General features: G+C 37.7%; 1 protein-coding gene across 2 annotated transcripts in view; it reads left to right on the top strand.

Annotated features, from left to right (window-relative positions):
* Positions 1-17,636, top strand: part of PCSK5 (proprotein convertase subtilisin/kexin type 5) — a 427,474-nt gene that overhangs the window by 191,770 nt on the left and 218,068 nt on the right. For both annotated transcript variants that reach the window (XM_012759779.2, XM_012759782.2), the window contains exon 9: positions 3,697-3,797. In XM_012759779.2, coding sequence (XP_012615233.2) covers positions 3,697-3,797 — 101 coding nt within the window. The remainder of the gene's footprint in view (positions 1-3,696; positions 3,798-17,636) is intronic.

The following is a 17,636-nucleotide window of genomic DNA, read 5'->3' as shown; positions in this document are numbered from 1 at the left end:
GCCCCGTGTTGTGGACCCACCGTTGAATGCAACTTTCCTTTGAATTATACTGTCAGATCCACAATGCATGCATTGTGATTAATGGGGTTACCTCATGTGGTTCTAGTTTTCAGAACATCATTTTTCTTCAAGATTGCATGCTCCTTGGTGGTCTTTGCCTTTTCTCTCTAAAGATAGACATAAAAACTCTCTGGTACTGTGGCTTCTGTTAATGATGAAAACCCTGCCTTAGATGTTTCTAGTAATTTACACCTAAATATCACCACCACTGACAGTAACTTCCTCTTGAAATGACCCAGCTGGAATTTCCACTTAAAGCAGGAAGAAAAGCGAGTGAGGATGTTTTTGTTTCTTTTCTCTCCATTCCTTTTAACCTTCCCCCTTTCCATCACCTTCCTCCTCCACCCCCTGTCCACCCCTACTCACTGCTCTCAAATTTCATTTAGTTAAAGTGGTTGAAAAAAATTATAGCACAATGATGATTTGGAATTCCACAAGCTTGCCTACATTAATGGCTTTTAACACTTCACTGGGGTTTATGTATAAAAGTACTAAGTAGCTTTTTATTTAAGCATATATTCTATGCATATATGCCTGGTGACTGTATATGGATAGAACATATTTCTTTTGCAAACCCTACATCATAAAATTTTGATTGTTCACATTTGAGGTTGGCTGGAGGTGGTTATTTATTGCACTTAGCAATGCTGCACACACTTGGAGTGTTTATCCTGGATTTGTTTCTGTGCATCGAATGTGTCTGGTGCAGCTGAAGAATAAGCAAGGAGAGCCAAGTGGGAAAACATCCTGAACAATCTTGAATCCAGGCACAAAGTCATTGAAAAAAATAAAACTTGGACAAAGGAATGTGACCGTGGGGTGAGGTAAAATGGGAAGAATGCAGGCACAGCCATCTCTCCACAACAGCGGATCTGGAGACTTGAAAACACGCTGCTCTGGTGTGTTCACGCATTGACTTAGGGACAAGCGCTTTGGAGACGAAGGCTGCAGATTCAACCCACAGTTTCAAGTGAGGCAGAACTACCATTTCAATGATCCAGCAATCCCGTTTCTGGCTATAGATTTGAAAGAATTGAAAACAGGATCTCAAAGAGGTTTTTGCACACGCATGCACATTTGCAGTATTATTCACGATAGCCAAGATGTGGAAGCAACTCACACATCCATCCACAGGCAAATGGATAAAGAAAATGTTACATAATGGAATATTATTCAGCCTTTAAAAGGAAGGGAATTCTGTCATGTGCTACAGTATGGATAAATCATGAGGACATTATGCTAAGTGAAATGATCCAATTACAAAAAGATAAATACCATATGATTCCACTTATATAAAATACCTAGAGTGATCATACACATAGAAACAGAAAGTAGAATGGTGGTTGCCAGGAGATGAGGGGAGGGATAATGAGGAATTGTTGTTCAGTGGGTACAGAGTTTCAGTCCTGCAAGAGGAAAAAACTCTAGCAATATTGTACAGCAGTGTGCATATAACAATAGATATATATATGAACTGTACTATACACATAAAAATTATTTGAGGGTAAATTTATGTTATATATGTTTTTTAAAACAATAAAAGAATACCTTTTAAAAGTCAACAATTGGAAGTCCAGAAAGTTTCTCAGTGTAGAAATGAGCAAGACTCTATTCGACCAGACATCCTGCAAGTATCAGATGTGGCAAAGTCTGTTAACCAAGAAACAATTTCCCGTGCTTGTCAAACACACCCACTCTGTCAGGGCTTTTGCACACTAATCAATCAGTCAGGAAAACAGTGCAAGGATCAACCCCTTCCCACGGCACCGTATCTATGTGGTTCTATATATTTTTTGTTCATTCTCCTACTTCTTTTGTATCAGTACGCATACCTACCTGGCACAGATGATAATCTGGAATCATTAGAGGTGGCAAAAGAAACAAAGAAAAGAAAAGAACTGATGGTGTCCCGTGAAACTAAATCGCTGCAGGATGTCAGTCTAGATCTGTAAGCGGTAATAAAAGAGACATCCACTCAGACATCCTCATGGGATATAGAAGAAAATATCTAAGTGAGGGTCCCTTTCTAAGTAGTTATGCAGCGCTTCCTTCCTGTGAAGATCAAATTTATATTCAAACCAAATTCAACCAATGTCCACACTCTTCTGGAAGGAAGCCCTTAGAAGGACACAGCTTTGTTTTCCATAGCCCGGATCTCTCTTCACCTTTCTGCTGACCGTTCACATCAGTTTTCTTATCTGTAACATGTGGTAATATCCTTGTCTTGATGCTGAACAAAGGTTTTCTGATGTCTTCCAGCAGCGATAATGACACCACTAACTCATCTCATAGGCTTGTGCATTCTCCGTGGAGAAGGTATTAGCCCCAAAGGGACAAAAATGGATCATAGTCAGGGAGGGAGGATTTTAAAAATCTTAGAGGTATTACAATGGTTTCCAGAATCTTAGTCCATAGTATTTAATTTTTCCTGTTAAGGAGTAAATTTGAATTTAGTATTTTTTTGTTAATGAAACAAAAGTTGAGAGACATCACCCTTGGTAGATAGTAATGTTATTTAGCCACAGCTGAAGTGAACTGGATTTAAGCCAGGAGGATAAAAATGATCTAGTTCTCACATTTTGATTAAAAAACAAAAATGGAGAAATAAATAATCTTCTATAATATACAAGCATATACTTAGGGCTGTTATTGCATATTAAATACACTGGGTTCAGCCTAATTTTTAGCATCTATGTTTAATCTTTGAGGAAGTCTTGGTTCGTCCAGGAAACATTTCTATGAATTCTAGAAACAGGTCCACAGTCAAAGGTTTCTCCCATGGAAGAGCATACTTTGGACTTGAAGTCTGTGGCTCTCTTAAGATAACAATTCTGGGCTGGACGTGGTGGGTCACGCCTGTAATCCTAGCACTCTGGGAGGTCGAGGCGGGCGGATAGCTCGAGGTCAGGAGTTCGAAACCAGCCTGAGCAAGAGCGAGACCCTGTCTCTACTAAAAAAATAGAAAGAAATTAATTGGCCAACTAATATATATAGAAAAAAATCAGCCGGGCATGGTGGCGCATGCCTGTAGTCCCAGCTACTTAGGAGGCTGAGGCAGAAGGATTGCTTGAGCCCAGGAGTTTGAGGTTGCTGTGAGCTAGGCTGACGCCATAGCACTCACTCTAGCCTGGGCAACAAAGCGAGACTCTGTCTCAAAAAAAAAAAAAGATAACAATTCCGGGAGGGCAGGGATTGTGGACTTTTATTCCTTAGGCTACCAATGCCTGGCTCAGGGTGTGGATGTTGATTCAACATGTTTGATTATTTAAAAATGTTGGGCCAATGAAAGAACTTTAGTTTTAATCAGAACTGGCTCTAGGGTGAGGCAAGTAGGGTGCCTACAGTGCAAAATTGGAGGAGGTATTTGCATGACCTTTATGTTTCAAGCCATGGGCTCAACTTCGTCCTGATTCTGGTTTTAACAGAAGTGGAGTTCAATTTCCAAACCCTTCCCTTTTCGTAGTTGATCTACACAGGCAATTCTCTGGAAGTGATATGGTTATAAGAGTGTAGGAACAAGAAATTTAAAATAAATATTTCAACACCCTCCATTACACTTTTATGAGCAAATTTCTTTCTCATGTGACTCACGCTGACCCCAGAGATCTAAATTTTTCACTTCTGTCTTCTGTCTAGATCACTACGGACCTGAGGCAGCGCTGCACGGACAACCACACTGGGACATCAGCCTCAGCCCCCATGGCTGCAGGCATCATTGCGCTGGCCCTGGAAGCCAAGTAAGCCTTGATCTCTATATGTCTTCACTGGTGACAACCCTTGATCTCAGGGAAAGTTTACTCTTTCCCTTGTAAATAGTCCCTAGCATGACAACCTAGAATATAATCTTCCCAACCCCACCTTTAAAACTTCAAAGATTTGGGCTTTAAAAAAAAAATTCCCCCATATTAAGAAGATATGTTTTTGGATTTTATATGCTTAGAAAAATCAAACTGCGTAATTACTTTATTATGGAGTCATAGAATAAGCATGCCAGTTGGCTCTGACACTCTTGCCTTGTTGAGGTTAAACTAGTCTGGGAATGTTCTTGAGAGTCCCAGGGAAGCTAGGTCTGCCCACTTCTTGTCCCTTTCTCAGCAGCTCAGCGAGGCAGCTCAGATTCCAGGACAATAGCACTGTCACAGACTGGCTCTGGAAGACAGAATATGTCAAGGTCATATGGCAGGAGCCAGGGACAAGAACAATTCATTTATCTCATATCCTGTGCAGTATAGTCAAATTTTTTTGTCTAAATGATCAATATGAAAAGCCCCGTGGGCTATTTGTAATATATCCCCTTCTCTTCTTTCTCTAACAACAAATAGATTAATGTGTCTTAACTTGTTAAGAACCTAATACAGATCTAAATCTCTTGTCCTCAGTTTCAAAATCCAAAATGCCTGGAAAACTGACCGTTCTTTTGCAAATTTAACACTCAAATTCATTTGATGGCAAAGTTTGCCCTGACTCATTTGAGGCTATTTACAGTCTTTATTTATTCCATTTATTGTGAAAAATTTCTAACATTTCACTGCAGAAATATTTATGTCTCGTATTATGAGGTGCTGGCTCAGACTCCGCTGGAAGTTTTGTGTAATATATGTTATGAACACCATGTCTGAAAACATGTTGAATTCCAAACACATCTGGTCCATGGATTTTAGAAAAGGGACTGAGGGCCTGTTCTGCGAGGCTCTCCCTTAAGGAGGATCATAAGAAAAAAAGAACTGAAAGAGTAACCTAAGCGTTTTTCCAAAAATAGCCTTGCACCCTTGCCCTAGGGAGGAAGGGAAGGACTTGTTCATCTAGTTGCCCCCTGAAGTAGAGCCATACCAGCAGGCTTCAGGCAAGGAATGCAAGGACAACCGAGAGGCTCAGCATTCCAATGAGAATGGTGTCAATTCATTCTCAGGACACAGGTGGCTGCCCAACTTTGACAGCTGTCCCTCTGCAAGGCAGAGAGCCTGTGTTAGGGCAGTTAGGCCTTGCTAGAATGTGGACACAGTAAGTTGCTAAGTCATGTAAAGCCTTGGACTGAAACAGTGAGAAGAATGTAGGCCCTGGTCATGGTGCCATATCTTTGGGTGGCCTCCTTGCCTAAGCCTTGACATTGAGAGATATCCCAGCCCCCGCGAACATTTGGGTTTCTTTCTTTTTGACAAGGTTAAATATGAAGTCATTTCAACATATTATATCTTTTAAGGTGTGAAAATTTGGGGTTTAGTAAGGAACTGGCACTTGTTCTATTAACTTCTCACTTAACAACTTTTCACTGGGAGTGTTTTGGCAGAAGTCTCAATTAAGCGTGTTTTTAATTTGGTGAACTCTAAGTAGGATTTTTGAAAAATATATTATTTTTATTCTGAAATTCTAGGTTGTTTCTCTGGAATATTTTCCTGTCCACAAAATATTGAAGGGAAAAAATCAGAAATTCCTCCACTGTCCCTCCCCCTCCTACAAAAAGGTTGTGACCTCAAACTCAAACTTGGCAACCTGATATTGTGACTGTTGCTAAACAGACTTTGGTGATAATCAGTTCTTTTATTACTGTAACTCTATTATTTTCAACGACAATCCTTTTAATCACTATTTAAGCTGAAATGCAAAATCCTTCCTTTATGCCTCGAACAGTTCCCTCTGTAGATAAGGTCACTTGGGTCCTGGGGAACAAACACATTGACAGACTGCAACTGTTTTATTTTCTTTTGCATTCTGAGCATTTTTTAAGATTTATTTTTGTCAAAACTGTGATGGGTGGAAGGAAGTTTTCAAAATACAGACTACCTGGAAAATCCACTGTTATTTTAAGATTTTAGCAGCTCAGTTGAATCCTGGGGCCAAAATAGATGGTAAACTATCTGATAAAATGAGAAACAGTAAACCTTTCCTTGTCACTCCATTGGTTTGTTCTACAAGCCAATCTTTGCCTGTAAGTGAAGCTGAAAAATTACAGGAAAGAAGTCCAGGTTCTAAAAGAATGGGTCAAGCATTGCTGTCAAACTAGCATCAGCAAGCAGTGGGCCTCCAGCATGGACAAAGTGTCTCTAAAACTAAGCAGTTGTAGAGAGGAGCAAATATAATAGTGACTAAGGCTGCAGTTGCTCTGAAGCTAAGCCTAACTCTTGCAAACGTGCCTCACCGGTTTACTCAACCTCACGCCTTGCCATCTCCTCTTATGCTATTAATTCTCAACAGCATTTCAACCTTGGTATTTTGAGATTTAGCCTTTACCAGGAGTCCTCAAACTACAGCCCGCAGGCCACATGCAGGTGTTTTTGCCCATTTGTTTTTTTTACTTCAAAATGAGATATGTGCAGTGTGCATGGGAATTTGTTCATAGTTTTTTTTAAACTATAATCCGGCCCTCCAAGGGTCTGAGGGACAGTGAACTGGCCCCCTGTTTTAAAAGTTTGAGGACCCCTGGCCTTTACTATCATGATTTGAAGAACCAGATCAACAAGATACTCCTTCGCAAGAAGAGAAAGCCACAGGTAGACAGAATTACGACTCAGGACACTACCCTGCTTTCCAGATATGCACGGCTGCCCCCGTGCACCAGGGTTCTTTGAGTAACTGGATGGGCTGAGCCTTCAGGTGAAAAGTTACAAGCAGAATCTTCCAGTCCCTATCTAACTGCATGTCCCAGCTAGCCCTCCCTGCACTATAAGGAGAAATTTATTGTTCCTCTGAATGTCACTACATTACAGTATTTACTCAGTTACAGGAGCATCAGAGAACTGTAACTCCCACATCCTAAGCTTCCCAGCCTGCTTCCTGTATGTCCCCCAGGCACTTGCCAGCATCAGTAGCACAATGGCTCCTACTATGGAAGCTACTTTCACCACTGGCCTCTCTGCCATTTGAAAACCTTCTCTGGGAAACAAAGGGAAAAGAAAGCAAGTACAAAGAACAGAAACATGTATGCTTAAAGTATCCAGATCTCTTATCCAAACTTAATAAAAGTTTGCTCATGAAGGAATTTTGCTGTGACAGGCTAATAGGACTCCCAGGCCATCCTTTTCATACAGGATCTATAAGAACACGTGTTGGGACAAACCCCACTCTGGTTTGCCCCCAGATACTTGAATAAAAGTACTGCACACCCAAGTCTGGACACATTCTCAGTTCCTCTGAAAATCTGCCTCCTTTATCTTTCTTTCCTGGGTTTGAGCCCCTTTGGATTGGGTTGTGTAAGCTCTTACAGTGCTTCAGACAGGCTCATCATGATTCTTGCCTTTCTGGTTAATTAGGCAATTTCCTCCCTGTTCTCAAAGATGAGTCTAAACATCACAGTTTTGGAATAAGAGAAAATAATGTTATCTTAAAGGAGAGGGAGGAAAAACTCTTTTTATGTGGGGGTACCTCAGCACATATTTATTCATTCAGAGGTTTTTAATATTTTGGATTTTGTGGATTTGGGGGATAACTTTCTGATTTTTCAGCTGAGTGAATAAGGAACATGTAATCAGTGATTATAAGGGAATTAGTTACCATTTGGGCCATTGGGCCATGCTGCTTAAATTAATGTCTTTTTATAGGGAATTAGTTACCATTTGGGCTATGCTGCTTAAAATTAGGTCTTTTTATATAGCATAACTCCAAAAGTTCAAATAAAGTGAGTGTGCTAGGAAGCAGGTTTCTTAAATGAAGAAAGTAATGAAAGATGACCATACTAATTTTAGCTGAGCAACTTGGAAGAACATCTTACATTTGTAAGGTGTTAAATTGCACCAGGATGCCAGTGCTTGTTACTAGTTCTCTAGACCTGTGGGAAAGAACAAAAAAAAGTTTGCTATCAAATGATGTTTCATATCAAATGATTTATAAAGTAAAGTTGAAATAACTAACATTCATAAAAGTACAGAGTGCTCAGAATAATAAACTATGTTCTACTGACAGTTTTCCTGACCTGAGTCTGTAATTATTAGCAAAGAAAAGTTATTTTAGTGGAGTATTTCATACATTAAAATATCAACATAATCCCTACTTGTTCCCAGAGCTAAAAAAAAAAAAAAAAAAAATCAACATTAACTCAGGAAATCCAAAATTTTTAAGTTCACCAAAGAATCCTTTTTGCCTTAAATTGCAAAGAGTCTTTTATCGGAAAATTGAAGAATATATGTTTAACAATCAAGAAATGTCACTCAGTGTAGTGAATGGCAAATAAAAGTGACTGAGGTTGAAATTTCTGAAATTATTTAGGACTTATAAAACAGATATTGATGTAAGGAATTTCCCACAAGTCATTGGTTTAGATGACCCAAAAGCCTTTTTCTCAAATTTCATATCTCAGGGCCAATGGAATGCCTTACTTACAGAAAACCCAGTATATCTATATCCAAATTAAGAAAATAAACAAATTGAAATGACAGCTGTTCTTTTATATAGAAATATACCTGGTGCATATTAAACATTAGCTACCTCTAGTATACTGTATATACACACTCACATGTTTTAGGTAGGCATATCCTGAACTTTCTCCTTATTACCTGTCTCTTCCCTCCTTTTACAATTGTTCTGTTACCACTAGTTTACAAAATATACCATATGGATACATATAGAACATAGGATATATATTAATATAATATAGAATATAACTCTAGGTCTTTTAGATAATCTTTATTATTCTACTACAAATATTTTTATATATAATGTCTTCCAAGCAAGACTTAAATTCCTTGAGAATAAGGGTTGTATTTTATAAAATTTCTGTTTATATATACAAATATATTGAACACTACAAAAAATTAAAGCATCATACTAGACACTAAGTTAGATAAGACATAATTCAAATATTTATAAAATATATCACTTGCCTTCGGGGGGGGGGCGTTATAATCTCATTAGGGAAGCAAATGTTCACTAACAGATACACACAAATTATTTGAGAAAACCAATGGAATAGCATCAGGGGAAAGGTTGCAGAGGGTGGAGGATTTGGCCAAAAATAGAAATAGTCAGCTTTGGTGATTCAAATTGAAATGTTGGTTCCACAGAACTTTTGTATTCTCTACGACACCTAAGCAAAATGTATTCAACAAGGTCAATTTTTAGCAAATATTAAATTAATCCATCTAGTTCAGCCTTCTTTTTTGTGCAGTGGTGCTGAGTCCAAAGGAAGTTAACAGAATTGTTCAATTTTATACATTAATTATTTTTACCTTGCAGGTCCTTTAGTTGATACTGATTAGTGTCTTCTACTCCCCACGTGCCTCAACCCATCTCTCACACTGTTGACTTACTCTCTAGACTTGGACTTCACCAGGCTAACGTACAAACATGATGTTATTCCCTCTCTTGGCTTTCAAGGGAAGTCCCTCTACCTTTCATCTTTGGTGGAGGGATCCTGTGAGATGTGGAAAGGTCAAAATGTGAAAAGTTAAGGAAGAATGGAGCCAAGAAATGATCCACACCATATGCTGTTGATTTCACAAAACCATCCTGAAAATTCATTTCTCAGGAAATTAAACTGACCATCTGCATTTCTTTTAAACCTATAAAGCCTATCTATATAAATTGTATGCAGTTCTGGTCAATCAGCCATTCTTAAGCCTTTGCTTCACCTTTCATTGTAATCTGTCTCATCTATGTATATTTCCAATGCAGGAAAAATATAAGGAAATGACCGAAATATTTGGGATACAGTTGTTGTGACATGTGATTATGTGGAATAGTTAAGGAGTCTGAATTCTTGCACAAGGTGAATTAAAGGGATTCATTGGGCGGCTTTGGGTTTCTAGAATGGAGCATGATCAAGGGAGGCCACATGAGAAAGATTTTTTTTTTTTTTTTTTGAGACAGAGTCTCACTTCTGTTGCCTGGGCTAGTGTGCCGTGGGGTCAGCCTAGCTCACAGCAACCTCAAACTCCTGGGCTCAAGTGATCCTACTGCCCTAGCCTCCCAAGTAGCTGGGACTACAGGCATGCGCCACCATGCCCGGCAAATATATATATATATATATATATATATATATATATATATATATATTTTAGTTGGCCAATTAATTTCTTTCTATTTTCAGTAGAGACAGGGTCTTGCTCTTGCTCAGGCTGGTCTCGAACTCCTGACCTTGAGCAATCCACCCACCTCGGCCTCCCAGAGTGCTAGGATTACAGGCGTGAGCCACCGCGCCTGGAAAGATTTTTTTAGACATAAACATTCCTAAATATTGGGGTTAGCATCTTAGTACTGATTTCCGGTAAACTAGTCTTATCGTCTTTGTTTTTTGTTTTTAATTAAAAACTCATTTCAGTTTTAAATGTTCCATTAAAAACATTCCCTGCAACATCCTGAAATGTCACAGTGGGCGCGGAGCACAAATGTGTCTGGTCATGGAGGTAAAACTGCAGAGTAGATACCAACCCTTTCCTTTGAGGAGAGCTTTATTTCTTTCCATTACAACTTGGCACTTGCATGAACAGTGAGAAATACAGGCAAACGTGCCCAGGTTGCATACAGTCACAAGGGTAAAGAAGCAGGTATATAACCCACGCCCCTCCTTTCCCATACTGTTGGAGTTTCTTGTGTATTGTAATGTCTTCTGGGTTTAGAATTTTGCCAAGATTTTTGGCATGAGTGGCTGGGGTGTACTGCCTGAGGAGGATGAGGAGAATTTAAAGGAAATCAGGAAGGAGGGCAGAAAAGGTTTGTGAGGTAAAAACAGCATGCGTTCAGACTTGAGGCCGAGCGGACAGAGAAAGGGATGTACTGTCCTGAATGATTCCCTATAGTGAAATAATTGTAACCAGACCCACGGAGCAGTTACCACAGGCCTTCTGCCAGGACTGTGCATGAAAATAGCTTTGTTATGTCTACGCACACGCAGACAATACACTCTGTCCTCTAGCACTTCTCAAGTTCAGATTAAATAGAAGCCAATTTTTCCTGGACTCAAGTTTGTACCTTAACTCATGGTTTCAAACAGCACAGCTTCCAAAGGTATCCATTAGAACTGGAAAAGCCCTGGTCAACAGGCTGATTTCACCTTGTATTATCTGGGGATGTAGCTCGTGTGTTCCATCTGCTTCCCTAGACTAGGAAACTAGGAAACATGTCGGATAGTTGAGTAGCTCAGAGACTGAACTGAGGACAGAAACGTTTTTAGGGGATTGTTACCCGCCTCTCTTTGCTTAGCAGTATTTTTAAAAATGTATTATTCATTGAAAGCATTTTATTCTTACTACTATAATAATAAAGATTGTTTTTTAAGAAGAATAATTGTCAATCCTGTTGGAATCACCAGACTTTTTTCCTTGTGTAGCTGGTCAAATATCATTTTCAAGTGTCACGTATTAGAAGTGTCTCACGTTGTAAATATCCAGTTTGTGTGGGAGCAAGGCAGGTAAACCACTTGAGTAGCTAGTGCAGTAGTACAGGAGAGATTAGGGTGGCCTGGGCAAGGTGATGGTTGTGGGGATAGAGAGATACGGGTAGATTTGATGTATATTTTGCAGGTACAGCCAACAGGCAATGAATTAGACATATGCGTTGGAGAAAAGGAAAAAATCCAAGGCTGAGGTCTAGTTTCTTTGCTAAACTTGGGTGGATTGTGGTACCGTCTATAGAAATAGATACCTTTTATTCTTCCCTTGGGATTCTGGGATTTAGAAGGAGCATAAAAACCTGACAGGAAAAGATTGCTAGGCCTACAAGTCTTGCAACAAGACCTATAGCAAATTTCTACTGCATTTATGGACTGTGCTTTGGTACACCAGCCTTCTCATCATTTAATTAGTCAGTCCTAGGAAAATGCCTGTGACTGAGATCATGATTGCTATAAATGACTGAGACGGTTTACATTTTAAAAAAGTAAAAGAAAATAAAGAATACGGAGGCATTTACATTGTAAATTACTCATCTGCTTCTGTGTCCTTTAATTTAAATAGGATGTTAACAGCAAATTAACCTTTGTGCAATTACCCAATTCAATTGCTTCAGAACATCTACTAATGTATTAGTGAGTTTACAAGAAATATGTGAAATTTGGAACTTAAATTTAGTCTCTTGAGGGTTTGTTTGTGGATTTTACTCATTGCCAGGAAATTTTTGTTCTTGATAGTGCCTATGGTAACACCCAAAATACTATCAAATACAATTTTTCTTGCTAAGAAAACAAGAAGTTGACTTTTTTTCCAAGGTCCATTAATTTCACATCATAGCTTGCTACTTAATCACTCTAGTCAAAGCATATTAAAAGACTCATTGCATAATGACTCAATGGATGGCTTCATCAAATATCGCTGTCTTCATTTGTGAAGATTATCAGATTATATTCCTAAACTCTATATTGAAACTCAGTTAAAGCTCATCTGTCGATATGCCAAGTGTTCTTGGTCTGAGTTTTTAATCAATCTGGCCTATGGCTACATTGTCTTGATTTATAACTTTTTACTTCCAGAACATTTTTTTATCATATAAAAATTAGGATTTTTTGTGTCATTTGCTCAGAAGAGCATAATTGTTTCTAGTGACATAAGAATCTAGTTTTTGTTTTTAGCTGATTCCAGCATTCTTTCTCTTTATCTTTTTAAAAAATTTTAATCATAATGCATTTTGCCATCAGTATGGGAGAAAAGTAAATAAGGGAAAGACAAATGACAGATTGAAAAGCATGCAATTTCACTAATATATATGATTTATTTATCCTGACATCAAGTCAATTGTGGCATTTGATGTGTTGAAAGCTCCAAATAATACATTCGCAGTGAAATAAGCTGTGATACCTGGAATAGAACATGCAACATAAAAAAAAAAAGACATTGTGTGTTTATAAGATTGCATTATTTCTTATCATTTTTGATTAAATTTTCATTTCTCGATTCATGATGATTTGAATCTTATTGAGTAACCAACCGCCATATGTGTGACTAAGATGAAGTAAAGGTTTACGTTCTTTGCATATCCCAGAAAAACAGTCTGTGAAGCCTGGTAGCATCATCCCAGACCAATAAAGTTCATAGTACATCAGACTGTGACATCCTGTATATGAAACAAAAGATTCTTCTTGCCATCGGTGTGGCAAGAAGTTGAGTGTGGAGATGTTGCATAGTGCAGAAAGATAAAATTGAAAGGTAAAATGATGGGAAAATAGCAAATGGCCTTCTTTGAAATGCTTCCTTCATGCCAGATCCCAAGCTGAGTGCTAACATCAGTAATCTCATTTAATCCTCAAAGCAGCTCTCTCAGGTGGGCATTATCACCCTATTTCACATGTGGAAAATGAGGCTTAGAAATTCAGACAGGCAGTTAAGTGATGGGTCTGGAAGTTGACACCAGAACCCACCATCCCATGACATCACCCTTCTGTTTTAAGAGCTGTAAAAAGACATGGTTAATTGCAAATGAGCGCTATGAACTATAAAGGCCTTGAGTTTGGAGAAGGGAGCTAAAATTTTTGAATAGGGCTGATTTAGGAAGACCTTACAGAACAAGAGGAATTTGAGCTATACTTTAAAAATTCTTTTTTCAACTTTAGTGTGCATATGACTTATTATGGGACCTTGTTTTAAAAATGCAGGTTTTGAATTCCTCAAAATAATTGAGGTGATTCAATTTTAAGTGGTCCATAGATCACAATAAAAAACCCCTCTAGACTGTCAGGTGTCTTGACAGTCGGTATGCTGCAGTAGTGCCAGCACCAAGAACAATGTTTGGTATATCATAAGCAATCAAATATGTGTAGAATGAATGAATAAATGGATGAGTGAATGAATGAATGAAGGGAAGGAACTCTCTCTGTAGTTATTCAAAAGTATGGATTGGTTTCTGTAGTCAGTGAGGTATATAGCACCAACAAATTTAGTTTTAACTCTAAATGTTGATTGATTCATTCAAGAAATATGTGTTGAGTCGTGCTTGTTGCCATAATTTCTTTATTTTGAAACAGACTTTTTTTCACGTCTCTGAACCTTTAATACATCTTACAAGTCATAGTTACAATTATTTAGCTAGTTCGGCATGTGCCTGGCACTGTGCTAAGAACCAGAGCCCATCTGCTGTGAGCAGAACATGCATGGCCCTTGCCAGAGCTGCCAGGAGTGGAGAGAAGGTGATTAGGTTGAACCCAAATATATGTGAGGCCTTGAACTTTGTTCCAGTGGAGCCTACATTCCAGTTAAGTGGGGCATGGATTAAAGACAATCATGCCTGACATGAAGGAAAAAATAAAACAAAGCCCTGTATTGAGATCAAGGGCAATGGTGGGGTAAGCGTAGGAAAGGATAAATAATGGCAAATAAGGACAGGTTAAGGCAAGGCCACCAATGAGACGATAGCATTTCTGCTGCCACTGGCACCATAAAAGGAATCCATATTACACTTGGTTTTGTTTTTACTGAGTCATTGCTTTCTGGCAGCATTAACCACATTTCACCTTTTTCATCCAATAGCGCTTGTCATCATGACCAAGCCTTAGAATAGAAGGCCAAATGATAAGGAGGAAAGCCTGAATGATCCATATTTTTTTTTTTTTTGAGACAGAGTCTTGCTCTGTTGCTAGAGTGCAGTGGCATCATCATAGCTCACTGCAACTTCAAACTCCTAAGCTTAAGTGATCCTCCTTCAACCTCCCGAGTACCTGGGACTACAGGCATGCACCCCCATGCCTGGTTAATTTTTCTAATTTTTGTAGAGACAGGGTCTCATGCTTGCTCAGGCTGGTCTCAAACTCCTGACCTCAAGCAGTCCTCCCGGCTCAGCCTCCAAAGTGCTAGGATTACAGGTGTGAGCCACCGCCCCCAGCCCATATTTTTTTTTTAATATTTCTACAATGAATTTGGAAACATGCCTGTATATGATTGAAAACAGGTTGAAAACTGGCATCACTCCAAAGATTAAAATTGTTCTTCTGGGCAGCAAGAAAAACAGTAAAAAAAAAAAAAAAAAAAAAAAAGACCTTATTTTTCTCTCTTCAGTGGGCACTCTAGTTTATCTGATAAATTTGGTACACAACCAGGGAATGTTGGGACAAAGGAAGAGAATTTGAATGAAGTGTAAGATTGGGAGATGTGTTCCCTTAATGGCTCTCAGAGGAGTCTGCTTGTTATTTTGCTATTGGAAACCTTTACAAACAACTTGAAAGAATGTTGTAGAGAGCTTCCTGGAGAGAGTATGATACAGAAGTGATCTTGTTAGTCATGCTGAATTCTTATTCGCTGCTCTCGGTGTGGTTGCCATTGGAGTTGACATCTAATAGCCTCACTTTTCATAGCAGATATATTCAATTGTATAATTTTCATTGTGCTAAAATTCTCAATTATGTGGGATCCCATACCTGGAATACAAAAAAATTGTTGTCAGTTTGTCTGCAGAATCAGAACCCTGGAAGGTGGCCCAGAGACCATGTGGTCTGTAGAAATGCTATTCAGTGACAGTGCTTGAGGATCCCCAGGCAAAGGACAATAACAACAGTCGTGTAATGTAGATTATTTTTTAAATAAAGGTATATTTTTTTAGTTTTTCTAAAGTGACTTATTTTGAAATTATAGACTTTTGATATAAACTTTTGTTTACTTGTATAAATTCATGCTGTCCTTGTTTAGCAAAATTAAAAGTGTCCAGTCTCACAGTGATTCCCAAAATGAAAAACAATGTGGCAGTCTTTGAAATTCAAAAAATTGAGAGCCTTTTTCATCATAGTGGTGCTTGCAAACATTCCACTGATTTTATTTGGTAGTAACATCTTAGAAGCAAATAAATTTATTTTAATTCTGAGAGATCCCAGAAACAGTGACTGTGGCCACCAGTATTATTTGTAATAGAAAAATTTTTTTTAAATTAGATTATCATCAAAATAATATAAACTTTTTGTAAATATATATACAAATCATGCTGGTATATGTAAATCAAAAGTCTGCCTACACATTCAACTTTAATAAGCAGCTGTTTCAAGCTTGAAAAGTGCAACAACTCCTAATACTATGATGCTATTTTTAAATGTTAATATATACAACATATTTATTATAAAAATATTGTATGTTTTGTCTTTAATCTGCATGTTGCATTCCCTTCAGATCCCATTGTTCATTTTGTTTTCCCCCTCATTAGTTCTTTTTATCAACCTTTTTAACCAAATAATGTTTTATCTAACCTGCAGTCAAGCAAGTTTGGATGAAAGATTTCAGTTTTTTGTGGGTGCTTTCTCCATTCGGTTGTTGGAAATTGAGTGTTAAGGAATTTCTGAATTGTAAGAACTAACATTCAAATTGAATTTCAAAAGTGTATTTCAAAGTCAAAAAGGTAATAAAGTTTTGAATCCTCTACAAATTACCTAATATTCTTTCATATTGCTGATTATTTTTCTTACCTATATATACTCAATATATTACCCTTGGCCATACTCATAGCAAATATTTTATCAATTTTACATTTGCCTTCAAGTTTTCTTCATATTATTTTGAAATAGAGAACTTTTTTCTTTATTTTTAAATTATTAGTCAAATATATGTGTCCTTTGTGAATTCTTCAGTTAAATAGTCATACTTGATCTTTGGGTACCTCCTGATCTTTTGGTACCTGGAGAATCTTATGGGTGCTGATTTGATGAAAGCTATGTATGTTTTACCCTAAAATAAGCCCAGATCTACATGTAGCAGTTAATGTTATACTTTGGGGTAATCCATGGGCCTCTGGTTAAGATCTCTTAGGTTAGAAAGTCCTGTCCCATCTCAAAATCTATTAATTAACAACTTACATTTCATCTTGAATTTTCTTGTTTTACTTTTCATTGTCAATGTTTAACCAACTAGAATTTATTTTGTTGTGCAATATGAGGGTCTTAATTGAATGTTTATAGGGATCCCATTTGCCCAATGTCTTCTGTTAATCCATCTCCTCCAAAAACAATTTGTTTTGCATTCTTTAAGTTGTTGCATTTATGAAGATCTCTTTTAGTGTTTCCTGTTCTATTATTCTGTCAAGTCTTTAGACATTACAGAACCACTTCTCGTTTTAAACCGTTCCTTAAACATTCTTTTTACCTGTTCCTTTTTCTAGATAAAATTTAGAACCAGTCTTGTATGTTCCACAAACAATCCCAGTGACAATTTATAACAATTGTATAAATCTTGCTTCTTTATAATAGTTGGTTTTCTCATTCAGGAAAATGTGTCTCTAAATTATTCAGCTTTTCTTTTTATTGGCATAATAAAGTTTCAGGCTTGTCTTTAGTTTCATACTTTTTGGGTTAGACTTATTTTTTGAATAGCAAATATTTGTTTGTTTTCCTATTACCACTATGTCTTTAACTGGATTTTGCTTCTCTATAACGGAGCTTCTCTATAACGGAGCTACAAACTGTTTTTGTATGTTTTTCTTATCTCTAGACCCTTTAATTCACATTATGTTATGACTGATTATCTTGTTTGGTTTTTGCCAGAATGTATGCGTGGCATCTAATGATAGAACTTGTGTCTGTTCATTTGGGTTGAGAACTTTTCATATTTGTCCTTATTGGAAGGTAGTACAAATTAGTCATTATAAGTTCAGTGAAGCTAACTTAAGTTCCAATCCTGCCTCTACCATCACTACCTGAGCAAATGAAAATTATATTTCTTAACCATGTTGAGTTTCAGTTTCTTCAT

This window comes from Microcebus murinus, chromosome 12 (genome assembly GCF_040939455.1).
Source record: "Microcebus murinus isolate Inina chromosome 12, M.murinus_Inina_mat1.0, whole genome shotgun sequence".
NCBI lineage: Eukaryota > Metazoa > Chordata > Mammalia > Primates > Cheirogaleidae > Microcebus > Microcebus murinus.
The sequence above is the reverse complement of the archived record's forward strand: the minus strand, read 5'-3'. Positions and strand labels throughout refer to the sequence as shown.